Source organism: Tetrao urogallus, assembly GCF_951394365.1.
Source record: "Tetrao urogallus genome assembly, chromosome: 2".
NCBI classification, from domain to species: domain Eukaryota; kingdom Metazoa; phylum Chordata; class Aves; order Galliformes; family Phasianidae; genus Tetrao; species Tetrao urogallus.
The window spans coordinates 52,206,412-52,234,231 of record NC_136814.1 but is presented as its reverse complement, the minus strand read 5'-3'; the positions used below and the strand labels follow the sequence as shown (position 1 = coordinate 52,234,231).

Here is a 27,820-nt window from a genome sequence, read left to right as displayed (position 1 = left end):
CTTTGCGTCAAATGTACAGCTGCTTTGCGCCAGCCAGCTTCTACACTAAACTCCTACAAGCACTCCTTGACGTTTGTTCATGTTCTCGTCCTCCGGACACGCTTACTAGGGCCACCAGGATCCCGACATGGGCTGGGCCGCCGTTAGCTAGCAGGCGACGCATCACGCCTCCCGCCCAGCAGGGGCGCTCTTTCCGGGAGCCGCTCCATCAGCAGCCCCGCGCACGCGTCCCGACGCCCCGCGCCGGAAGCGGAAGCGACCGGCTTCAAGCTCGGGAGCGAGAGCAGCCGCTGCCCGTTGTTGTTGTGGTCGCCGCGCGATGGCAGCCACGGCGCTTCCCCCGCTGCCGCCGCAGTTCAAGAGCATCCAGCACCATCTGCGGACCGCGCAGGAGCTGGACAAGCGCGAGCCGGTGGTGGCGTATTACTGTGAGTGCTGCGGTCGCAGCGCTGCGCCGCGCCGTCCCGCCTGCCCCAGGCCCAGCTGGTCGCGTCCCGCCCCGCCCCGCCGCTCCCCCCGGGCAGCGGCAGTTGGTCCCGGCGCAGCGCTCCCCTTCCGTCGCCGGTGGGGCTCGCTGGGTGCGGGTCGGGCCCTCTTTTTGGGGCGGTGCCGTGCTCTTCCCGGTAGCAAGCCTCAATGCGCTGTTCTTCTGTTTCTGAAGGATAAGCATCGTAGCAGATAGGTCTGAAGCCTGAATAGGTGTTTGTGCCCACGTATGTAGAGCAAATGCATTCTGCCTTAAGATAGTTCTAGCAGATATCTTGCAAAACTAACCCGGGGGTCTTTTCAGAGATTTTCTCCTGCTGAAAACGCCTCCTGCGTGATCTGTTGCTGAGTAAGCAACTTGGAATTGAGAGTCTTCAACCTTAATGATGTTTATTTTCTGTCAGGCTAATACTGGTACTTCTTTGGGGTTCTTGAAGCAGGGAGAAGTGGCTCGGTTTTATTCAATTTCATTGCATTGAGAAGAGCAAAAATCATTCTCTCCTATGTAAGTCTTTCAGACTAACCCGTATAATCCACTGATTGTCAGGGTGTGAGCTGTGAGCCTTCCTTTCTCAAGGATTTAAACCTCTTACCAGGAAATGTCAGGCTGTTGTAAGTCACCTTCAACATCTGTGTCACAGTTGATGACAACGCCTGAAAGATCCCTAAAGCTAACAGGTCATAAATAGGTTCAAACTGCAGTCAGCAGAAGTCTTTATGTGTTTTTATGTGGTTTTCTTTTTTCAATATATTTATTTTACATAGAGCTAAAATAAAGAAATATTTCTCAATTGAAAAAAGGTTCAGAACATCTTTGTTTTGAGCTTTTGAAATACACTTCAGAGGGGGTGTATATATTTTCAGTAACAAATTGTGTGAGAAGAGCTACCTGTGTGCTGGAATGCACCAGCACAGCACTGCTGTGTGTGTCTGGAAACAGGTATATGGCAAGGCCAGACTGGAGGTGAGGTACAGCAATCAGCTGACAGGACTCTGTGGTGCAAACTCATGTGATGGGACAGTGCTGCGGTTCTGCCAGAGGGCTGCTTGCACAGCTGCTGCGTGAGGGGGAACATCTACAACTCAGTAATGTGTTGAATGCAACTGTCAGACTGGAGATGTGAGTTAAGGTGTTTTTAGTTTTGGACTATTGCCACCAGTGGGTCATCCACAGCCAAAAGTTTTCCTCCTAATGATAACGTCTTCATGGCACTGTTGTTTTGAGTGTGAATATGTATTGGGTATGTGTTTTTTAATTCTACTTGTATATTTCTGAAAGTAAGAGCTGTTACAGAAGCTGATTTGAATACTAGAAGGAACTGAATTCTGGTAAGATGTATTTCCAACCTGAAATATTACTGTCTGTACCACAGCAATAAAATGTCAGAAGGAACTACTTAGTGCTCGTGTTAATATTCTGTATATCTTCAGCATCTATTGATGCCAAAGGTGTATTTTTGTAGATTGGAATTTGTATGGCAGTTGCACATTTCTTTGGCATGTATCACTTTAAACTTTCTCTCACTTTTTTTTTTTTTTAGTTCATCTGAAGCATTAAGTTAGCATAAACCAGAACTGCCACCCAAGGAAGACATTGTATTACTCTGGCTTCACATTCCTACTCTAAAGATACTTGAGGCAAATCTTTATGTAATTGTATGGTGGACAACGACAAGATATTTCAGCTGGGCCCATTGCACTGCTGCTTAAACAGCTGTTCTCGTGTAAAGCCGAGGAACAAGCTTGGGGAGAAAGCAGAATTCATTCATTTTGATATTGCTGGCTTGTGTTGATTTAAAGAAAATATGATTTGATAGGTGTTAACCTCTGTTTTAGACAATACGGATAGCAGCAGTAAGGGTGCTTTGTGTTTTTTTGGACAACCATATTGTTTTCAATATGAAAAATAAAATACGACAGAATAACATGGATGCTGTTGTGCAGCTTACCACATTTAATGTTTTACTTTCTAGAAATACTGCTGAAATTAAGATCCGGTTTTATTTCTTGTGGTTCTGCATATTCCTTTCAAACCCTTCATGCTTCACCACATTTTTGGGCATTCAAATTCGCATATCATCAATTAGCTGTTGATTTGTACACGATAATCTCACAAGATGATTCTCCTCTTAGATCAGAAATTTATAGTTAATGAAGTGTTCAGGACTGTTATAATCAACGCTTTCTGTTAATATCTGTACTGTTCCACCTGACACTTTTTTCACAGTTCTTATTATTTTATTGATTAAAGTCATACTGTAGGTGTTTTATGTCAGGGTCAGTTGATTGAATAGGTATAAGGGAATACCAGGAAGTTAGGCTACATAGATTGCCCAGCCAAAAGAATATGTGATTTGTAGTAAGTAAAATAAGTTTGAAAAAAAAAAAACAACAAAACAAAACAAACAAAAAAAAACTTAAGTGTGACTCTTTACTTTGAAGATGTTGTGGTGCAAACACAAGGAGGCAGGCTTTGATAAAAAATGCTTTGTCTGCCTAATTACTGAAGCAGTCTCTAAACTGTGCTACAGTTTTATTGAAAAGTTACTTTTTTGAAGGACTGCATGGTTTGAGGGGTAGCTCTGTCTTCTGAAAACATCTGCATTTATACTTACAGCAAACATTTTCTTAATAGCCATTTATTCAGGCATTCGGTAGTGTTGGAGTAGTAAATCTTTTCAAAGATGGTTGGTTGTGCTGTTTATTTAATACTTGCGTACTTGTTGTTCATTGATGTTTTGATTAAAGAAAATGTTGACAGAGCACCAGTGAGTTGCCAAAAAAAACATAGGTGCTAAGTGATATGCAACCTACAGTGCAATTTACATTGGGTCCTAAAACCCAATGTCAGTGCAGCATGAAATCATATTTTAGTAGCTTCTGCAAAGCAGGACTGTGATTGTTTTTGTTCTTCAATGTGGTACATTTCAGAATTCATTAATGCAAATCAGTAGACTTGATCTATCTAAAAAGGTGTGAAGAAAACCCCACAATTCTCAAATTCTTCGTATACAAAAGCACAATAAAAGTCCATCTGTAAATATTGGTATTGTGTTGATGGTTGTTTGTTTGTTTTTTTAATGGGACTCTGTGAGAGAGAAAAGCAAAGGAAGTATTTGGGTTTTTGTTGGTTTTTTTTTTTTTCCTCCCCAAAGCTAGTCTTAAATCAGAAGTCATTCAGCTCTTAGTAGAAATACCCATCTGTTAAATTTGACTGTAAATTTCAGGTTTAATCAAACATCCATGAAATACTCTTTTCAATGTAAACCAATTCTAAAAAACACAATTCTATAGGAGGAAAACAGAGTATATGGAATATGACAGTCAGAACTTTGGGAATATAGATTTGCTGTCTAATTTATGATTAAAATACTGTTAATTTTTTTTAAAGTTCCCTTCTCAAATCAGAAAAGCAATAGCTGATACCCTGAGCGTTCTCAAGGCCTAGCAGTCCCAGTTCTGCTCTTTCTGGTAAGAAAGATGCTCTTAGTCCTTTTATTGTCTTTTTTGCCCTTCAGTTACCTCTTGTCCTGGGAAGCCCAGAACTGGCCCCAGCACTCTTGTCTCACTAGTCCTTTGTAAATGAGAGGGATCAACTCCCTGAGCCTACTGGTAGTGCTTCTAGCACAGCACAGGATGCTGTAGGCAGGTAAGGTCAGGAAGCATGAGTGCATTTTGGAAACGTAATTCACAGTCATGCCCCTTTAGAGTGCTTTGGTTCACTTCACAGAGTAGTTTGTGTGCGTAAAATAGATTTCTTCTGGTTTTAATAAAACTGGAAGGCGTTCTGCAGAAGTGCTTCAAATCGTGATCTAATCACTAGAAGCTGTTTTATCCGTTTGACTTGAGCACAACTGGTCCAAAGTGTCTGCCTTCTACTTTTGCCCTCTTGAGATCTCAATTACTACAGATTCTATAGTCGAGGTAATTTTTCTATTTTAATTTCATTATATTAATTAGAATAAAGAGAGAAGAAAGTACTGAGAGCAAAAGCAATACAAAGGCTTTCTTAGTGAAATTTTGTGCTACTGCCTCTTTCCCTGTGTCCCACACTTCTCTTCCTTTGCTAGATTTCTCCTTAAACTAATGTCATTTGAAAATAAGTAATTTGTATTCTCTGGAAAGTTTCAGATTTTGAGTTGATGCTAACAGCTTAATACTTGCCTTCACTTTCACCAATTTCCTTCAGTATCATATAATGGAGAGGATGTGTAAAACTTTTCAAACTTTGTCAATGCTCTTAAATCTATTTTAATGTCTCTTACTTCAAAAACTTTGAGTTGGCCATGGAGAAACAGCATTTATTCATAATCTTCATGCAGAAAGTGGTATGTTCATGAAAGCAAGAATAATTCATTTTCTACATTTGATGCATTCTTTATGAAAATTCTTTGAGTACAATCCAAGTTCATGGTTTTTATGTCCCCTGCTGCCCACGTTTCTATTGAGGCTGTTGCTTTTCTGTGCCGATTAGCAAACTTTTTTCTTTTGTCAGTGGTTTGATGGCGTGAAGAGAAAGGTGTAGAATATGGATGAATAATATATATTGCAGAGTAAAAATGCCTTCATCTCTTAATTGGAATTGAAAAATGAAGAAAACTTAATAGAAATGATTTTGTAAATATTTACTATAATTGTATAATAAGTGAATGGAAAGAATATTAAGAGTAATTCCCGACATAAACTTCTTTTTCAGTATTAGAAGATAATCAGCTGGGGGGAAAAGAACAATAATCTTTAAATCCTGGTAGACCAGGTAAAAGCTAGATAATAGGACAGAAATTAGAATATGGAATCAATGTGTTGTTCTCCAGTATTTTTAGTTGGCATGGCTAGTTTAAAGTGGGAGTGGGAGGAGTTTCAGTTGTTACCCAAATATTAATCTGAAATAACTTAATGTGTGTTAGGAATGAATGGCTAGCACATACTGAAGACAAAATACTCTCTCTAAAATTGTGCTGTGCATTAGCAAAGGAAAAATAACATGGTATTTCGTGACAAATAAGAGCAGAGAGGTTTTTGTAAAGCTTGCTGTATAATTCCTTCCAGCACACCCACACTTAGTATTTACAGAACAAAGATTAAGGGCAACAAATCAAGACATAAATTTTGTAGTTGCCTTGGCAAAACATTTTTCTGAGAATGACTGCTTGCCAAGTCTTTATGAATTTGAAGATAAATGTCCTGTCTGCAAACTGAGTGCAAACCCTCTTTAGTTAATGATTGGTGAAACAGTTCTGTCTTTGTGTGTCAAAAATTGCAAGTGACTTTAGCTCTGCTTAAAATATTAACATTTAGATATAAGCAGTATGTTGTTGTCTTTGCCTCTTTTGTCCCTTTATTTATGCATCTGCTCCTTTTGTTGGCCACCTGAAGATCTTTTTTGCTGCTTGGTTTGGATAAAGGAAACAAAAAATGTAGGTTGTAAATGCAGATTATGCACTTAAAAGCTGTTTTATGCACTGATCTGTAAAAGCCCTAGTAATTGTATTTGTGTGTTTGTTCTCTGGTGTTCTAAATCTTTATCACAAAGATGATGTAGAGATTATATAGATATAGAGTTGAATAGAGATTACAGTTACAGTTCACTTATTTTCAAGAGTGGCTGCATTCGCTGAATGCTTTATTTAGGCTTTAAAATCTTGAAAATTTTTGCGGCCACAAAGCATTGTTTTAATTATCTTTTTATATCAGACTTTTCAGCACATTGGCTTCTAACTGATGAAATTTAGTATCAGAAGTTACCAAGCTCCCTTCTGGTTTAAAAGCCTCTTGTTCTATCACTGTCAGACTATGCAAAAAATCAGTCTTCCTCCTGCTTATAAGCACCTTCCAAGTAATGGAAGGCTACAGTGAGATCTTCCCAGAGCCTTCTGTTCTCCAGGCTTAACAAGCCTGGCTCTTTCGTTCTTTCTTCATAGAAGAGGTGCTCCAGCCCTGTGGTCATCCTCATGGCTCTCTTCTGGACCCACTCCAGTTCTGTATCTGTCTTGTTCTGGGGCCTGGATGCAGTACTCTAGAGCCTCCCAAAGGCAGAGTAGCAGAGGACAATCAACCTCCTTTGCCCCGCTGGCCATCACTCTTTTGATGCAGCCCTGGATACAGTCAGCCTTCTGGACTGCAAGCACACTCTGCTGGCTTATGTTTGGGGTTGCCCCGACCCAAATGCAATGCCTTGTATTTGATGTTGTTGAACCTCATTAGATTCACATGGGTCTACTTTTCAAGCCTGTCCAGGTCTCTCTGAATGGCATCATTTCCTTCTGTTGTATCAACTGCACAGCTCAGCTTGGTATCATATATGAAACTGCTGAGGGTGCACTTGATCCCATACTCCTGGTCATTAATAAAGATTTTGAAGACCACTGGTTCCAAGACTGACGTCCCTGGGGGATGCCAGTCATTACCAGCCTCCAGTTTTGACACCTTGATTCTAGAGTTGTTAATAGGAAAGTGATGTAGGTAGAGAATGTTGCTTGGAGTCACCCACAGTGCCAGCTTACATAGAGAAAAAGAAAATGTTATCTGTAACTATTGTCCTCTGAGCTGCATTCTCATAGTATTCAAAGCTCTTCTGTTTTTTTCATTGGAGTGCAAGGAATTTCTGAGATTTTTCTCAGCCTCTGAAATCCAAAGAGAAGAGAGGACTGGCTTTTCAGGTATGCCTATAAAGTAGGAAGATGCCACAGTCTTGTAAATACACCTTATGGGATGTTATCAAGGAAAACAATTACCTTGCTTTCACTGTTTAGAAAGATATATCATTGATGAATGTGGAAAAAGAAGTCTGTATGTATATAACAGAAGAGTAACAGATTCAAATAAGTAGTTCTTATAATGATGAAACTGGTCCTCAAGATTTCCATTTATATGGAAACAGAGAATTCTTTTATATAAAATCATTTTAGAAGAGGTATGAAGACATTCTTCAGTGTATTACAGAAATCTGTATTCAGTAGTGATCAGGGGTTTGCAAAATTGATGTCACCGTAAATCATAACAATCTATTACTAGTTTACTGTTCTCTGAAAATGTCTGATATTTGTATCTGTCAAAGAGAAATAACTCATCTGGGTAGTCTGTAGGCCTAGCATACTTACATAAATTCTGAAGTTTTATATTATAAAATCATATAATAAAATGTGTTCAGAGAAGCATTCAGTAAAATATGTACATAAAAATGAATTTAATTGAAGATTATAAGCACTGTTGTATGACTATGGTACTTTAGTTGGCAGTAGACTCAAATTAATGTGAGTGCCTTTAAAAATGAATCTGTGTCTTTCTGTGTTTTGATTTCTTTAGAATATCATTTCAAATTTACACATGTCAACTGCATAATGTAAATATTAACATGACAGATCCTGAAGATAAATAGCTACATATCAGTAGTTAATTTAATATTAGCATTGTATAATAACTACACAGCAAAAACTTTCATTGGTCATGATGAGTTCTTTCAGTTCTTCATGGCCTTAATTTGTTCCTGAATTTTGACTTGGAGTAGAATTTTAAATGGTTATTCTTTATGGAAAACTTGAGTAGAAAGGTACTCTCTTGTTTTACCAATTATTAACATAAGAGTGGGCATTAGAGAGCACAAGTCCTTTGGTTTTGATTTGGGTTGTTGTTGTTTTTTTGTGTTTTTGTTGTTGTTGTTGTTTTGTCTTTAAATGATTGGACAACCCAACAGCTTTAATGTTCAAAAGTTTTTCAGCTTTACTGTCCTACATAAGGAATGTATTTGGCTTGAGTGTTGTATATGAAACATGAAATACTACTGTTAAAATATAGAAAAAAGAATTAAATTGAGATGCTTACAAGCAGGACGTAGATAGAGATTATATATAGAAATCTTATTTTATTTGACAAGCTAATAATGGACAGAAAATGCAGGCAAACTTTTGAGGATATAGTGTTTTGTTTCACAGGAAGCATCAGGTTAGGCGCAGATGGTTTTATACGTATATTTCCTGGGAGGAAGAAGATAGGCTCTTTGTATTTCTTTTTATCTCTGTATGATGAGCTGCTTGAAAGTTAAGAGGTGATAAAGCTGTGAGGCAGTTAATGTTCCTTAGCACAAATCTTTGAAGGGTAGAGGCATTAGGATGTGCCATTAGGATCTGCTTTTGAAAGTAGTTTGCAGGACTTCCTTGACCATTAAGCATGAGAGTTAAATTAGAGTGGTTTTGGGAAGAATGTTCTCTGCTTGGTTACTGAATGACCTGTATGTTATCCTTGTCTGTGTATTTTAATTCTAGTAAATAATGCTTATTTGGCTTTATCTGCTATTTTCCACAGCATATAAAGTTCTACTGTGTGCTTACATTAAATTCATAGCTTTTGGTAATTCTGTTCATTTGTTTTAATCAGAGGATGGTAATCATTCATTCTTAAAGTCATAGGAAAGCCTGGAAACTTTACACATAGGGAAAGGTCTGTAAAGGCTGTTTTGTCTGATTTAAACATCAGGTTTGCTTAGAAAGCTAATTAGTTCCTTCTACATTAAGTTCCTTTTTTGAGGCATGTCTTTACACTGTGTGTGTGTGTGTATGTATATACACACATGAGAGTTGTATGAAAGCCATTTGTGTTCAATTGACTCAAAGCTTATATTTTAAAGAGTTGCATAGGAGGATAATGTTTATTTAGTAGAGCAGGTAGTATTGCATCATGGTGATACAGACAGTCATCCATTTGAAATCAGCAGGAATTCTCATTGTAGGAATATGTTCAGAAATAGTATTTCCTGATGTGAGAGCTGCTTCAAAAGCAATGCTTCCTATTTTATTATGTTGACCCATGCACTGGAGATGGATGTTGGGGGTATGGCAGTAGAAGTTGAACCTTCTTGACTGTACTGTTGCTGTGCATCAGATGGCAGCAGAGGGGCAGCCTGACAAAATGACATCTTTTGTGGAGATGCATGTGAAGCAAAGGTGTGTCACTGAATTCCTCAATGGAGAAAAAATGACACCTATTGACATTCATCAACACTTGCTGAACTGTGGATGTGAGCACAGTGAGGCAGTGGGTGATGTGTTTCAGCGGTGGCTACAGTGGATCACTTCCACTGGTGCAGCATGACATGCAGGTTCTTGTTCATCGCTGGTAGAAAATGCATGGCTAATGGTGGTGAATATGTTGAAAAATAGTTTTGTAGCTGAGGATTGGCACTATCAGTGTTATTGTGCTCTTTGTCTCTGTAGTTTCCATGAAAATAAATAGGAGGAATGCTGTTGTGGTTTAACCAGGCAGGTGGCTGAGCACCATACAGTCAACACATTCCCCCCTTCCCAGTGGGATAGGGAAGAGAATCAGAAAAACAAAGCAAAACCCTTGGGTTGAGATAAAACTATTTACTAAGATAGAGAAAAGGAAAAGAAAAATAATTGACTGTGTATGTGTATATATATGTACATATGAAATGCGTTTGACAAGTGATGCACAAGCAATTGCTCACCATCCCTGACTGATGCCCACCTAGCCTCCCAAGCCGCAAGAGAGCGAGATGAGCCCCTATCTGCTTCAGAACTCCTTCCGCATGATGTCACATGGTATGAAATATCCCTTTGGCCAGTTTAATTCAGCTGCCCTAATTCTGTTCCGTTCCAGCTCCATAGGCCCTTCACTGCAAATGGCCTTGGCTCAGCAGCATCTATAACATCAGCATGTTATCTCCAAGGAAAACAATTCCATCCCAGCTGAAACTAAGACAAATACTTTTGAAGCAACCTACGTATCTCTGGAAGTTTGACTATATCTACCTGCCAGTGCTTAGCTTCACTGTATTCGTGCATTGCTTCATTGTTGAGTCTGTCTTTCAGATATGATGGGGAATGCAGTTTGTTTACTGAGCTGTGGGTTTTGCCTTAGCTACTCATGCACTCTTGATTTTTTTCTTCTGTGTTTTGTCTACTTTAAGGTCGTTTGTATGCAATGCAAACAGGGATGAAGATTGACAGTAAAACCCCAGAATGCCGCAAATTTTTATCTAAACTCATGGATCAGTTGGAAGCTGTAAGTAGAATCTATTGTTGTCCTCTGAAATTGTTCATGATATTTTAATATTCATGGTATTTTAATGACTAAGGAGGCTTCTCCAAATGCTGTCTTTTCTCTGTCAGCATTCGTTGGTGCAACTGTTCTGTATGAGGACATACTGTAAGAATGTGGGTTGTGTGTAATAATAAATAAGCAGGAGAACTGAGAGGAGGTAAAACTGTGTGTGTATGTGTATATATATGTATGTTTGTATATATGTGCATGTGTAAGCATGCATGAGCATAAATGTAACTTCCTATTGAAGGCTTATATTATCCCTTTTGATACTGCAGCAAACAAATCTGCCTTCAGTATTCGGTTACTCCTGTTCAAATTATGAAAGATTAGAAAAACTATAATTTAATCCCTGAATTACTGATAAAATTGTGACAGCTGGTGCTAAGACGTCAGTTCCTTTTATGTAGCCAGATGATGGAAAACAGGACAGAATGCTTTGGAGCAGGTAAAATGAAGCATTTTCAGAGCTGGGAAGCCTGAGTATATTGACAAGTTGATGTGTTAGTCGTACTTCTACAGTAATTTAATAGCAACCAGTTTCAGTCTGCCTGTACCAGCAGGGGGCACAAAGGGGTGTTGCAGATCTGCTCTAATGGTTCTTGCAGCTTTCTGTGGCTTGCTGTAATTGATTATTTTGTGGATTAAGACAGAAACTTACAACTGCAAATGATCCTGAATTATATAGTAGCAGGGAATAAAATGATGTAGATACATGTGGAAATTACTCAATGTTTTTATTTACAAAAAATTTCATACTATTCTAAATCTGTGTAATTAAATATTAAATATTTTGTTTCAAATATATATATATATCCTGCAACTTATGAAGTGTAATTTTGTTTTTCTTCTGTGCACTATAATTTGTAAAGTGAATAATTATTCAAAAGTATATTGAGTATGAGTTTGACAAAAGTCTACAGATTTGAAATACCCCTTACAAAGTTTATTTTTCACTACTGAAATATTTTTTTAAAACATTCTATGTATTAAAAAGTTGACAAGAGAATAATATTATGGAAATACAGCTTGCATGATTGAATGTTCCTCATGCTCACTCTGAAAAATAACAGCCATTCAGATACTGTTTTTAAATCTTGGCAAAATAAAGATTACCGGTTAATATCATGCAGTGTTCCTGTTTTTGTCCTCTGAGGATGACCTGAGATTTCCTTATATTCAAACAGTAAGCCTATTCAGAAGCTGTAAATCCACCTGTTGTAACTGTTAGTGGGTTATTTGCTTTGCTGATTTTTATTAGGAAGCCTGGGGATTCTTGTAGTCCAGCATATTTGAAAAGAGGTCTTTCAAATGAAGTACGCTGCTTAGACTGAAAATTCCAGTAAATCCATAGGTCACTAGATCAGTTAAGGTGGGGCTTGGACTTGGTGAAAGATATAATGTACTGCTGTGAAATACTTTGCAAAAGAGATGATATTTAATGACTCTGCCCTTCATTACCTTTACAAACCGTACTTTATAATTTGAACTGTGCTTAATTGTGATACATGCTTCAGAACACTTGGTCTTTTGGATAGTAAGGGGAAAAATATCCGTAGCTATTCCTTCAGAATGTTATGGTTACATATCATTGTGTTTGTTTTAAGATTCAATTTTTCTTCTAAAGGACTAGAAGATAGTATGAAGAGCTGCTTAATATTTTTCTCTCTAAAACAACGTGCTTGCTCTTTGGCATGGTGCTTTAGCATTTGTTATGTTAGAAGTTGGAGATCTTAAAAATAATTAGTGTTTATGGTTTCTCTTTTCAGTTGTACTAAATCAGCAGCTGCTTCTTGTATTTGACTTAGATTAAAGTGCTAGGGTCTAATAATGTAATGAATGTATTTTTTTCAACTTTTTTTTTTTCAGATGAAAAAACAATTTGGTGATAATGAAGCAATTACTCAGGAAATTGTTGGTTCTGCTCATGTGGAGAATTATGCTTTGAAAATGTTTTTATATGCAGACAATGAAGACAGAGCTGGGCAGTTTCATAAGTAGGTGAAAATCTTTGCTCTGTTGTAAGAATTAAGATCTATCCAAGCTCTTGTTAATTTGACGGCAAGCAGGAATTGGGCATTCATCTCTCAGAAAAATCCATTTGCTACTATTCCGGTATCTAACTTGACCATTTAACTGGTATCCTTCATCTTGTGTTATTGAAGTGGTTGCTCACATACTGGTGAACCTTCTGAAACATAATACTGAACGTAGACTGATACTGAACTTAGTTAAATATATGGAAATTGTATATTGAAGTGTTTGTGATGATGCGTGTTGTTTGAGTTACAGTGGTCACTACAGCGCACTGATGATTTGGCTGGACTTTTTCCTAGGTAGTACAGGATGTCCAATGTCCTATATTGAGCATTCCAAATTAGAAACTAAGTGCAGAACTTATGACCTGCCTTAAAAATTGCTGAAGAATTCTTCATAGTGATCATGAGACTTCTCAGTACATTCCTAAATATAGACATCATGAAGTAAATCTTGTAGCATCAGATTAAAAGAAAATATTAGTGACAATCGATTTGAAACTAGCCAATCTAGAATGCCAGTTGACAAAAAGTAATCCTAAGAAGATGATATTACCGAGGTAATGAAATGCTTTCTTTTTTACAGAAACATGATAAAGTCCTTTTACACTGCCAGTCTCCTGATAGATGTTCTGACAGTATTTGGGGAGCTCTCTGAAGAGGTAAGTATTAGGGATTTTGGTGTAAGTTGATTGCTTTTCCTAGCACAGTTGCAAGTTACTGTTATAGTTCTGCAATTTTTTGAAAATAGTTCATGAATATGAGCTTCAGAGAACATACGTTGTAATTCTGTAGTCAAATTCATGTTACTAAATCATAAGAAATTGTAGTAAGCATTTCAAATTATATGAAGTGTTAGATAACAGTTGTCTTTTAGAAGATGCTTCATGTCTTAAAAATATACTAATAATATCGGTAATGCCTCATGAATACAGGATTATGTCAAATAAGAATGATTATAGGGAGAAATGTTGCAAGGTTCCTACCTGTTCCACCTTCCCCTTTTCATCCTACAAGCAAGATCTCTAATGCTAATTACTGAGTTGGAATTATATACAATTTTAGCTAAAATAGATATTTTTTGGTGTTATCATAAATTTTACTATTAAAAGGTGGTATGTTAAGTTGGAAGGGCATGAATTTACTTTAAAAAAAAAAAAAAGGGATTGATGTCTGACCATTTGGACATGAATATTTTAAAAATACTCTCTAACAAAGAAGCATAGATTTGTTTTAGCATTCTTTAGCAAAACATGTGCAGTCAAAGAAGTTTTCCAGAACTGATGAACAAGATTGCAATTCCTCTTATTAAAACGTACTTAATAAAAGTTTTAAAGCAAACTTTTCAGTTAGTTGTCTCGTCAGCTCTCTGTTGTTTGTGTTCCACAGGAGAATTAATATTGGATATGGTGGAGCAGATATTCTTAATAAAGTATTCCTTGTTCTGAGAATTAAAATGGAAGTGTTGTTTGCTAAATTAATTGAATAAGAAACTCACTTTGGAAATGTAGTGGTATAGTTGATAACTTCTGTCAAAGAGAAAAAAATAGGGAAAGTTACTACTGACTGGGGACTTGGGGGTTGGACACGATGATCTCTGGAGGTCCCTTCCAACCCCTACAATTCTGTGATTCAATTCTGTGACTGGTGGAGACAATTTTCAAAAACTGCCAATGGAATGATAAAACCTTGAAAAATAAATAAGGAGAAACAGTGATACTTCACAGTTTGCAACAGAATCAGCAAGTGCTGATCACATAAGTGCTTGATATTTGTCAGGCCAACTAAATCTGTATAGCTAATCAAAAAGTATTTTTATTTCTTGTATGCATGAGTGCTATAGGTTTCTCTTCTTCCGCTAGTAGAATTTCCTTACAAACAAAAGTTCTTTAGCTTTCTAAGCCCATGACAAGCTCTGGTTATGTTGGTCCCAAACTATTTAATGCCCTGTTTGGAATAAAGAGACTAGACATCCTATATAAAGATGCCTCACATTCAACCTTGCAATGAACAGCCTATTATTTCTTGCTGATGTCTTTCATCTGGTTTAAGTAGTGTTATAAAGATATTATATTAAAATATTTTATATCTAGAATATCCTGTACATACCATATTAGTCTACAACTACACCAACCTTTCTGTTTTAATGGTTTCAAATACCTACTTGTAATTTAAAATAATGTAATTTTAAAAAATCCAACGCTGTTGATTGAATTTTGCACTCTGTTTCAGATGATTATTTACTTCAGATTAAAATAATAAAGTTTATGGAGATATATGTAAAAAAAAACTATCAGTAATTACTATGCAGTGCACTGCCTTCCACGCTAGATGATGTTTGTATTATTGATTTCCTTGTTCTGACATACTGTACTAATTGAAGATCTGTGCATTTTCATTTCATTCTGAGATCCTACTAGAGCTGTTCTTTATATATGTGTTTTAATTCACTGATTAATTTCACATGCACTACCCTTAAATGAGCATCAAGTGCCAGCATTTTAATAATCTCTTGTCTGGATGAAAAATACAGGTTTTAAAAAAATTGCATTTTTTTTGCATATGCACAGGTGGATGGAATATCCTAGATTCAAAATTATTGCAGAAATGGAAGGAGAAGCAATAGAAAAAATATATTCCATTGTACCAACCTGTTATGATACTTCCATGAGTACATTAAGTCAAAGAAGTGAGTGATTAAAATAACTGGCCATTTACCTTTCCCAGAATGTTCAGCACAGAAAGTATGCCAGGTGGAAAGCAGCATACATTCATAACTGCTTGAAAAATGGAGAGACTCCTCAGCCTGGACCTATTGGAATGGAAGGAGAGACTTTTGGTATGTATTTCCATTTTTTCTTCTTAAAAGTTGAGGGCTCTTTCCTCTGTAGAGGAGATAAATCTGACTTGGTAGTGAACTGGCTACATGATGCTTTGGCTGATGCAAGTTCATATTTTGATGAAATAGAGTATGTTACAGTTTGACTACCAAGCTGCTGGTTATCATTTTTTCCTTACTTAAAGATACCCTTCATATTTGGTCACTGGAATGGATCTTATGCAATGTCTTATGTTTCTTGTCATAGCTATATTTCAAGTCAAGCATTATCAAACTTAGTCTTTCTTCAACGTAGTATTTTGTTTTTAACTGCTGGTGCAGCTGAAGTGCAAGACCTATGATACAACTACATGTGCAAACATCACCACATCTTTGTAAGGCAGATTACACCAATTTCTTTAGAATACAGTGGAGAAGATATGACAAAAAGTCTTTGATAGTGGATGCTAAAGCTTTAAATGAGTGATTTTTAGTGATTAAGTTCATAGCTATAGGAATGTTTACAAAGCTCCCCAGATTATGTACAATAATTTCTAATTGTGAAAAATCTATTTATAAGCAAAGATTACATCTCTTTGGCTAAAAAAAAATTATTTATGCAACTTGTATACAATAACTGGCTCTCAGCAGCAGTAGACAGTCTTTTTTGTCATTTTCTTAATGTACAGGCCAAAGTAGCTGACTTATTCAGGACTTCAGAATAAAGTATTATTGGAGGGAAAACAGAATTCAGATTTATAACCTTAGTCTACATCGCAGATCATTAAAAGTGAAAAGGTGAAGATTGTTGCTTTCGTTGCCAAGTAACATGGAGACGAAGAAGCTAAATTTTAGCTGAATGAGCTAAAATTTACAAAAGTGTTCATAGGAAGTCTACAATATATCCAATTCAGCAAAGTCTTTCTATTTGTTAAGCTATACTTCATATAGTAAGATAATTTTTATCTTCTGGGCAGGTAAATGAAAATACCTCTTGCTGTTCATTTTTTGAATTTACTTCTATAGTGTAGTTGGCCATAATGCTTTACACAACAAAGATTAAAAAAAAGTTTTGCTAATTATGTTTTTATTAAAGATGCATATAAAACAAAGTGTCAGTTCTTACTTTGTGCATCATTAGAAGAAAAGAAACATTGTTTGAGTGTACAACTGGACTTTCCCCATTCCTTTCTGCTTGCTCATTCTCTTCCTTCCTTTGCTAGTGGAAAAAGTATGCTTAAACAGAGTGAAAGTAGGTCTCTATAGCTTGACAAATTACCATTTTTTTCCAAAGTGTTATTTTCTTTGTGATTCTTGAAAACTATACTGTAATTCTAGGAGATGTTTTTACAGTAACATAGGCATGCTTTGTATGGTTCTGCTGGATTTATGGATGTTTTGTCAGATTGCCACCATGGAAACTTTAAAATGACATGCATGAGTTATTAATGCATTTGGAATACAAGTTGTAGAGTACATATAAAGGTCACGTAGCAGTAGCCCCAGGTCATCGAAAAGGAGTTTATCCTAATGGGAAAATTGAAATTTTAATTTCTAATGGGACAGACTTCTTGAGTATTCTCAGTATAGTTACAGTAAAATGTATTGTCCAATTTCATTGCAATATTGAACCAATTTCATTGCAATATATAACATTTTACATTTGTATTGCAGAGTTCCAGGAAACCTTTATGTCCCAACTAGTTGAAAGAAAAGTATGTGAGCTGTAAAAGGATTTTGTTTTTTTTTCTCAACATGATAGGGAAAAAAAGAAAAAGGGGAGACAGAGAAGTGGTGTTCCAAAAAGAACCTCACATTCTACATCTTTTAGCAACTTCTCAAGCTGGAGAGGACATTACAGGACAATGAGGAAAATAAAATGTTTTCAAAATAAAATTAGTAGATGATGGCAAAAAATGTATGTTTATAAATCTCTGGACTCTTTACAAGTAAATTTTGTTAGTTTTCAATTTAGTGCTCTGGGATGTTGAATTTAAGTTACTTTTGGTGCTTCGTTACTCTGGACAAAGTCTGTACACTATAAGGCATAATAGTTTGTAATATAAATAAGGCATTCCAATCAAGACAAAATGGGGGAAACATTTGCACTCAACATACAGTCTTCTCATATAAAGCATATGTCTCTATGTACTGATGATGTGGATTAGTTATTTATCTTATCCTGTCAGCCTCTAAACCCCTTGTTTCAAAATACAGATGTCTCTGATTTTAATTACCAATCTGATCAATTATTGGATTTTGCTGTCTCTGTATTTTGCAATGTGGATAAAAAAAAAATTATGTTACAATTAAAAAAACAGTCTATTAAGACAAATAGTCTGATAGTAATATTTTGCTGAGGTTAATTTTAAATCTCCAAATGTGTTTGTCCAAATTCAGTGTGTGTTTGTATAGTAAAATAATAGAAATGTAATTCAGGTTAGATTTTGTTTTTAAAATAGTGGAGAATGGAATGCTTTCACTGAAGATTTTCTGAGCATGTTAAACATCTATTATTTTTACAGCTTCTGGCACAGTTCATATCAAAGCATAAAAGTTAACTTTTTGAGGTTTGTTCCACTTCTGCATGCCTACCTTCTGCTTATTTCTGTGAATTAGGTTTTATCTCAAAATTGCTAGCAGTTTGAGGCAATGAAATTTACCAGAAATTTAATAGATTTAATCTGTATGGTTAATGACGAATACCTAGAGAATCTTTTATGCTTGTAGAATTATCTTTGGACATTTTGTTTTAGAACCAGGGATATCAGCCTTATTCCAGAAAGTCTTAGCTTTAATAATTAATCAAACAGCAAAAAGATAGTGTGAGTGTACCGTGGCTCTGAAGAAAATCTGAAGATCCCATGGATCCATTATACTAGCATCCAAGCACAAAGTCTGATGAGGTTCCAAGACTCAAGAGACTTGACTGGAGCTGAAAATGAATGCAAAGCAATTGTGTCACTCTTATACAGGCCAGCACTGCTTTTTGAGATGTTAATTCTCTAATTTTTTAGTATGCATTCTCTGGAAATGTGCATATTTCTCAATAATTGTATGGATATTCTTATCACAGAACTTATGAGCAATTGTTGAATTAAAAAATTCTTTTCCACCAGCCTGAAAACCTTTTATTTACCACTACTATTAAAACTGTTAAGGAATACTGCAAGGACATAAGTCAACATGGTCTTAATATTTAATCTTTGATTAATAATATTTTAAATATTTACTTTACAGAAAGAATACTTACTACACTGTGACATTTGGGCACTTTAAATACCTAATAAGCATTAATTTAAACAAAGCTACTTTTAATACTGTTCAACATTTAATAATTGCACAATGAGCAAACGTTTGAGCTTGATCTTCATGCATATGCCTGAATAAAAGTGTATTGCCTTCTTGTGAATTTACCTCTTACAGGCATTTGTATTAAGGACAGCAAACACTTTCAACATTTTTATTTTTTTACTTTTCTAACATTGCCAGACTTCAACCAATTGAGTTCCTATCTTCCATGGCCAATATTGCCTATGGTTGTTCGTTTTTTTTTCAGTTTTATTTTTCATTTTATTAATTTCAGTCACTATTATTGTTTCTGAAAAGAGATCAGAGAGAATGAGATGGATAGTCTCTGTGAGGACTTGAAACTTGGAGAAAGAAGTTGGCTTGGATGTTTTTTCTTTCCCATTTCTCAGGGATGGGCTTTTCCTGTCTCTAAGAAAATCTGCCTGTGTTTGGCCCAAGTTCTTTTATGAAATTGCAGTTTACACGTACTTAGGCTTGCTAGACTTTTACAGCAGAATTCTCCAAAGGTTCCATGTACATGGGGAATCCTAAGGCAGAGAGAACTTTCCTGAAGTTGTATTTCAGATCCAGTGTGGATAGGAAGCTGGCATTTACAAGTCTCTAGACTGGCCTGGATTAGGAAAAAGCTTCCAGACTCACAAACAGAGGATACACAAGTCCAGACATGGAGGGTGGGCCGGAAGAGACAACCAGGAAGGAGAAGAGGAAAAAAAAGTAGCATTGAAATTAGGCAATCCTTGATGAGGAAATTAGGAGGCAGTGAAAATTAACTAGAGTTGGGTACCATTGTGCTTTTGCAGGAGTAACTAAAAACTGTGAACTAGCTACTGAGGAACTTTGAAGATGATACTCAGAATGCTTTGGTGAAAAGATCACAAGGTAGTTTGAGACATAGGCAAGTGTGGGGCAAGGGATTGCAGATGTGGAAGAAGAAGTCATGAGAGAAAAATGGAACTGAAGAGACAGATGAGGGCCGTAGGGGTCAGAAAAAAGAGTTTTAAAGTCTGGACAAGAAATTTGGGGTAATTTATTTTAGTTGTGATACTGTGTACAGTGAATGCATGTTTTTTCCTGCTCCCTCATTCTCAAAAACAGATTTCCTTTTAACTTTGCCAAATCAGAAATAAGTGATTTTGTTTATTGAATGTTCTATATTGCATTGTGGTGGTTTCCATTTTTCTGCTAACTAGGAATGTTTATTAAAGGCATGTAAGTTTTCAAGTGTTTGGACAAAAGAGTTGGATTCATTTCTGTTTTATGTCATCTTGACAGATCTTGAAAGAGAAGAGGCAGGGTCATCTTCTCACCAGAGTGGAACAAATCAACCAACATCATCATCATCTACGTATGAAGCTAACAACACACCAACTAGTAATTTCACTGGCATACATGTTCCACCAGGTGCCCATGCACCAGCCAATACTCCAGCTGAAGTACCTCATAACACAGGTATATGACAATCACATGCAAAGAATTTATGCTTTTATTAAGAGGCAAACTCCATCATAGCCTTCTTTCCATCAGATATAAAATAAAATAATGTAGATGTGTTATGTCAAAAGCAACCTCATACAGTAATACTGTAAAAATGCCATAGGAAATATACTGATAGATGTATTGACACCTCCATCTTGTTTTCTATCAATTTTGGCCCCAAAACATGTTCTTTAAAAGCCTAAGTTGTTTCCAGTAGCTGCATTAAAAAGAAAAAAAAAAATATTTTATTTTTAGATACTTGTGAACGTACAATTTTTCCACCTCCCATTGCCATATAATAATAATAAGATTAGCAAGTGAGAAGCTCTTAGTTTCAATCTTGATGATCATTTGATTGTTGAGATGTATTTTTGTATTAAAAGAACAAGATGGATTTCTCACACATCTCCTCTCCTTATTTAAAGAATGTAATTTTAAGAATGTTTCACCCTATTAAAAGTTCAGGATGCTCTTTATTTCAGCTTTATCAAAGGGATATCCTTCAGATAGTTGTTTATTGTGGGTTTTTTTTGGGGGGGGGAGGAGTAGGGAGGAGGAAGGGGGAAAATCTGGAGGCGTGTTGTTTTCTGTATTCTGTCTAAGTAAATGTTTTACTGTTTGTTTTTTGCCAGATCTGAAAACTATGGAATATGTTTCTTGTTGAAATACATATTTTTTTTTTTTGCATTACTTATTTTTAACCTCACTGTGTTATTTCTTCTAGCACCAATGTTTCCCTTTCAAATCTAGCTTCTGTATTCTCACCAATTGTTTCCAAAGGAATTAGGGAGGACTTAGCTTGCTGCTAAGTACAAGATGGCAGACATGAGGCTTTAAAAATAGCTTCTCTGTAGTATTAAGAGGTGGCATATAAACTTCCAGTTAAAAGAGTTCAGTCATACTGTTCCTTAACAGATTTTTCTCAGTACACTAGGGAAAACCATATATTTTTGGACTAATATTTTCTTAATTTGTTTAACACTTGAAAGTTAAATTCCTGTGAAATACTGTACTGATAACATGAGTGAGAGCCTCTAAATTCTTCATGCTGTTTTATAAAACATTCCTGGTCAACAGAGTTTTAAGATTATTAGCTACAAACTTTAAGACTTTAGGAGCCATCTACTGCTTAAGTTAAAAATCATTGAATCATTAAGTTTACCTGTTCTCATTTTCATATTTTTTTGGTGTACTACTAAAGTCTACAAACAGAAATAACCCTGTTCCAATTGTCTGCATTAATTTACAGGAGTGACGACTAATACCATTCAACCTTCTCCTCAAAATATTCCTCTAGTAGATCCTTCCCTTTACAGTGCTCAGTCTGCAGGTAAGATGGTGGCATTTGTATTGTCTGTGCATGAGTGTGCCTCTCCCTGCCTCCTCCAGCTTCCTAATAGTTTAATTTGCAACACTTAAAAGAATTTTGAGAAATAAAGTCACCAGAAATAAAGTTACCAGAATGCTTACAGTTCATAAATGTTAAAAAGAATGGACATCATCTAAATATTCTGATGGTGTTATCTGATTTTTTTTTTTTTTTTTTTTTTTTTTTTACTTTTCAAGCCAATAAGCTGGCATTGTGTTAGCTTTCTCCATTGTTGTTTCTGAGATAAGGTTTGCTGTACTCAACAAAGTCTGTATTCCTGATAACCTTTCTAAATTCTATTTTTGGTAATTAGTACACATTCTCTTTCCTTACAATTACTTCTTCAGGGTTAATTTGTAAATTATTTGTTCATTTCAATGAATAATCAAGAAAAACATTCCAGTGGTGTTTTTTATTGCAGTGTACTTGCTGTGTTCTGTACCAGCAGTGCATGTTGATTATAAGTAAACTTTATATTAAACAAAATAGTACAGTGAAGCATTATGATCTTGTTTTGATTTACCATTGAATCAAGGTTTTTATCCTTTAAATGTTGTTTCTCTTTGATGTAGAGTCACTACTAACCTATATTGTGTGAATTTTACTTCTGTCTTTAAAAATGGCAGCTTCACTGAAAAAGCATTTTAATCAGTGGAATGCAACAGTAGGAATTCATTGTTTAACTTGACTTTAGTCATTTGTCATAAGAATGCTTAAGGATGTGAAGACCTAATATAAGGAGCTATTTTTGTCAAAGATGTCTTAAGAAGAAAAATGGCAATAATTATCTTTGAAATATTCAGATTTGCTTTTAGCGTTCTCTTGAATAATGAAAGGTACATCTTATTGTTTCTGTCTGGCATATTAATGTCTCTTGTTACAGTTAGCTCACTTTATTGAAAACCTCTAACCGGTCACTGAACCATTTAATCTTGGTGATGGCTTTGCAATTCTGGGGGTTGTGGTGGGAGTTTTGGTCGCTACTTAATGAAAACAGCTAAAGGCTTTATTTAATATTTACCATAAGAACTGCTACTTAAAAAGCAAGTTTGGTGGCAAAGCTTTCATACTTAATCAACTGATCATGATAATCTAGACAGTTATTCTAAAAAGTTTTTTTGATAACCACTATGAAAATGCTGGTCATAGTTGTTTATTGGTTTGAATATTTAATTCTAAATGACAAAAATGTCAATTTTAAATTAAATTTTAAATCATTGTTAAGTATTAGAAGTTACATTATTTGGTATCTGGACAGTGTATCAGTACATTGTTCCCTCTAGCCTGTAATAACTTGATTCAATAAACATAAATACAAATGAAAATGAATTGAGTGAATTAAGATACTCTGTGCTTCTGATAATTTATAATAACTGCTCAGCTGTAATTAGGATATTGATACCCTTGCTAAGCATAGTGATGAATCTGTAAATTGATCTAGTATAGTATTTGCATGCCTTCATTCCTCCTCTGTACATCTCTTGTATCACTACAAGTTTGGGTCTTCTAAGCATATGATGTTAGATACTTAAGAGAATGTTTTGGAAATGCACACCCTGGGAAGTGATAAGGCTCATGCACATCCATGGTTGTGAAAGCTTAGAAAATAATGTCTCAGGTATGTAAGAGCTTGAGAAGGTATATAGATTTTATATAGTAACTATTTTGTTTGCATGCATAGAATTAAGCATTTTGAGAGCAATGGAAGGCATGGTTCCTTGCTTGTCTCCGTCCTGCCACACATGCCTGATGTTCCCAAAACATCCTCCCTTCAAATAGTAAGAACAACATTGTCATTCTCCACCTATTGCTAAGGATTCCCTTTTATACCCAAAATACTGTGCTCTATTATAACCTGTTCCTTCTCCTGTATGTAGATTAGGAAATGCCAGTATTTCACAACAGACTTGCTAAACTGGGGGACCCTTTCCAGTTGCTGAATTGCAAGATATATTATAGCTGTCTTAGCTGCATATTGAGGTTATACCTTGATAAGCACTGTTCCTATGGAGCTGAAGTTGCCTTAGGGAGAGAAAGGGAGATAACTGTTTCTCTCCAGCTGATCCATACAGCTAGTAGAATACAACAGTTTGCTCCACAATTTAGACAAAATATCTGTATAAATATCTGTATAAATTAAACATGCCTGAAAATATTTGACATTGAGAGCAGATGGCACAGAACAACTCACATCCATACTATTAAACTTTTAAACCTTCTAAACAAGGTAGTTAATCAAGGCTGCCAATATTGAATGGTCTTTAGCATGCTCTAACCATGAATCTTGCCCAGGAACTGTTTGGGAAAGTGGTAGTTGTCATAGGCCAAAACCAAACCGCAATCTGTTCCAGCAGTTCAACAGTGCAGAGTCAAGTTCAAGTTCTGAGACACATTCCCTGGCACTGTTTAATGTACTAGTATAGACATAGCCAAACAGGATATTCCACATACTCCTGGAAGATTCTGTGGTAGGAAGATCAAATGTATATTTTTAAAATAAATTACATATTTTCTTTCTAACCCATAACATGGGAGAAGCAATCTGATTAATGCTTATGTGGAAAAGACTGGAATATTTATCAAAAGAAAATTTAGTTAGAGTATTCCTTTGATTTTAGTTAGCACAAATCCTGCAATAAGAGCCCTGTCCTGTGAGAGCAGATTTTAGAATTTTACACTGGCTTTTGAAAATATCAAAGCTTATTCAATTAAGCATAGCACACTATGTCTGCTAACAAAATGCAGAGCTATTTAGAACTTTGTATTATATGCTCATGAAATTCTCTGGTCTAATTCATTTTAAAAATTTGTTAACTCTAGATTTTGCTAACACTAAATTCATTCATAATTGTACTACACAGAGTTTTTATAACATGTTCTTACATTAGCGTATGCTTCCTTCCACAGGTGGCATAGTATAGAGAAACCATTTGTCCATTCTGGTTGCATTTATAATAATGTTTGCTTTTCCATGCACAGAGTAAAAGTAATAAACACATTTTATGTATTTTCATGATCTTAAGAAAAATTCTTCGGGGAATTATCTTGAATGTCTTACCTGCTTTAATAGGAAAAAAAAGAGCATCAGATTTTGATAAGTATTAATTATATTTGGCATCACTGTATTTATATTACAAGTTACAGTGATTTTATTAAAATATTCTTTAACCAGCTGCCTTGTATTTGGATAATTTCATGGAAAGGAAAATATGAATAGGAAAGGATATCAGGGAGATGCAGATACATCATATAAAATACATTAATATGAAGGTGCTTTCTTTCTCAACACAATTTTCAGCATATCTAGTAAAATTGACTTTTTGTTTTTACTTTGAGTTTCTCTTAAACTAAAGCATAATGGCTTTTAACATTAGTTACGGATTCCATCTGTCAGTTTGGAATTAAGTGTGATTACTAATGATTTCAGATGTGAGTTTCAGGATGAGTGCAATATACTTTTTCCCATCTCACAGGTTGGTTGAGGTTGGAAGGGAATTCTAGGTCCATCTGGTCCCACCTCCCTGCTCAAGCAGTGCCACCTATAGCATGTTGCTTGGGACCATATCTAGGTGGCTTTTAAAGATCCACAAGTAGGGAGACTCCACAATCTTTCTGGACAACCTGTGGCAATCATGGCCACTCTCACAGTCAAAAACGTGTTCCCTAATATGCACATTGGAACTCATTGTTTTTTAGTTTGTGCTTGTCGTCTCTGCTCTAGTCACTGAACACCACCTGAAGAGCCTATGGACTCCATCTTCCTTACTGATGCTCTTCATTTATTTATCTGCACTGATAAGATCCCTCTGACCTTTTTCTTCTCTGGGTTGAAGAGTCCCATCTCTCTCAGCTTTTCCTCATATGAAAGATGCTCCGGTCTCATTATCAGCTTCATGACCCTTCATTGTATTCTCCATTAGCTCTATGTCTCACTTTGTGCTGGGGAATCCAGAATTGGGCACGGATGTAGCCTCCCCAGTATTAAGTAGATGGAAATAATTATTTCCTTTGATCAGCTGACAATGCTCCTCCTAGTGCAGATAAAGATACCATTAGCCAGCCTTCTCTGCAAGATCATGTTTTTGGCATGGCCGCTGAGACCCCCAGGGTGTTGTTCCTTTTCTGCAAAGCTATTAAACAATGTATGAATGTATGAACCAAAGTTATTTACTTTTGAGGTGATACTTTCAATTTTAGTACAGATATTGTAGTTAAATTTTGCATTATTTTGAAAATTTTAGAAAGCAGCTGTTTTTCTATTCTGCCTGTCCATTGTGAGTTGCTGACTTCAATAGGAGCTGAGGCCACTGAGCACGTCAAAAGATCAACACTGTGTAAACTTCGGTTTATAAATTGAAGTTGATTTTTTTCCCTCAAGTTATGTCATAATAGCATTTGAACTAGATTTCATAATAAATAAATCGTTATGCCAGCAAAACATTAGTAGAGCTCATACTGCAAAAATAAGATTAGACTGGTGAATTTAGGCTTCCTTCCAATAAATTAGTTGAATAGTGGACTGATGCCTTGGCCTGGTTTTAAAGAATGATTTTTTAGTTTCTTTTGGCATCACAGCATAAAGCTACTTTGAGAGGAACTTGGTCTTTCAGATTTCTTAAAGATGTTCAGTAATGTGGTCACAGATTGACCCCAGCTGCTTTTAGTTCTGTGACTTTATTTAAGTTAGAAATAACCGAAGTGTGTGCTGCTCATATTTATGCCCTCCCTCACGCGTATTTACCCATGTTTGTGTATTTTAAGAGATTTTAATGTGGTTTCACTTATTTGGCAGTAAACTAATATACATTGCAGTGCAAACGAGCCCACCGAGTTGTCATGTGCCTCAGTGCTCAGTAGTTATTTTGTGGTCAGATTTATTTATTAAAGGGAAAATAAATGATTTTCTAGTGTGCATTAAAAATAAATAAATAAATAAAAAAGATAAAATTAATCTTGAAAGCACTTACCGTCCTGCTTTTTACTGGGGTATGGTTGTTTTAAAAAGCAGCAAACCAGTCTAGTTTTTAATATTCCCGGGTTTTCCCTTTTATTTGTTCAAAAGCTGTCTTTAAATAGTAAGATTGGGAAAGGAGAAAGCAAATAGAAAAGATATTTCCTGATAAGAACTCAGATACTTCAGTAAGTTTTCTCACAGTATTTCTGACAAGAGTTTTATCTTGAAAGAAAAAATCTGGCTAACTATTGTACTTTATAAAATGCACTGAAGTATATTCATGTCCTTGCTTAAGGTGAAAAAGCTACACTTAGAGAACTAGGCCTTTCTTTAACCAATTTTATACCAAGTCCCTACTACTGTTTTTAGAACACTGAATACATGTGTTGTGATTATGTCAAGGAAATATTCTAATGACACTTAATTGTTTTATACTTCGTTATGAGAATTTTTTTTTTCCAGTATTAAAAAAAAAATTGGGAAATGTAGTGGGATCAATGCTGTTTCTGGTTAACTTACCTAAAATTGTAACATGAACATTACTCGGATAAAGCAAAAATATAATATGTGCAAAAACATCTCAGTGAGAATGTTTCCACAAATTGAAAATCTATTCCAGTGTACAGGGAACAGTTTCTAACTAAGGTTGTGGTATTTCTGAAGGAGGGTGCAAACTAATTATATTGTAGCACAAAAAACACTTTCCTTGTTTCTTGCAGGTGTTTATATGATTACAGATATCTTATTGTTAAAATGTTCTTTTTTTGCTACTTTAGCTAAAGAGCGGATCTTTCTCAAAGGTATTGACTTACTTCTGAAAGGCACTGGATTATATAAAAGAACAATGTTTTGAAAGGGTCTCTGATTTCTTAAAATACCAGCAGCAAAGAAGTGATGTTCGTAATATTACCACAAGTATCATCTTGCTTTTTTTAATATTACTGCAAATGTAAGTAAAACATAATAATGTTGTAATTATGTTTTTGCAGGGGAAGTCCGTTTGACTCCAGAGGACTTTGCCAGAGCTCAAAAATACTGCAAATATGCTGGCAGTGCTTTGCAATATGAAGATGTGAGCACTGCTGTACAGAATCTACAGAAGGCTCTCAAGTTACTGATTACGGGCAAAGAATAAAGCCTTTAAACCAACAGATTCATGTCATTTGCCTAAAGAACTAACAGCTTATTACTGTACCCGTTAGGGGAGTGGAAATATACAGAAGCTCTCCATCTAATCGCCTATGGTAATGAAATCACTCTTTCAGTGTCAGTAGGACTCTTCATTTTAAAAACAGTGGAGGTAGGAGCGT

General features: G+C 35.8%; 1 protein-coding gene across 1 annotated transcript; it reads left to right on the top strand.

The window, feature by feature from the left end:
• Window positions 1–319: 319 nt before the first annotated feature.
• On the top strand, window positions 320–27,645 carry VTA1 (vesicle trafficking 1; the record flags this gene model as incomplete). The annotated part of the gene is made up of 7 exons (XM_079532724.1): window positions 320–428; window positions 10,412–10,506; window positions 12,415–12,542; window positions 13,168–13,243; window positions 15,309–15,420; window positions 19,984–20,160; window positions 27,500–27,645. The coding sequence occupies 7 exons, from the start codon at window positions 320–322 to the stop codon at window positions 27,643–27,645; spliced, it is 843 nt and encodes a 280-aa protein (XP_079388850.1).
• Between the last annotated feature and the right edge of the window lie 175 nt (window positions 27,646–27,820).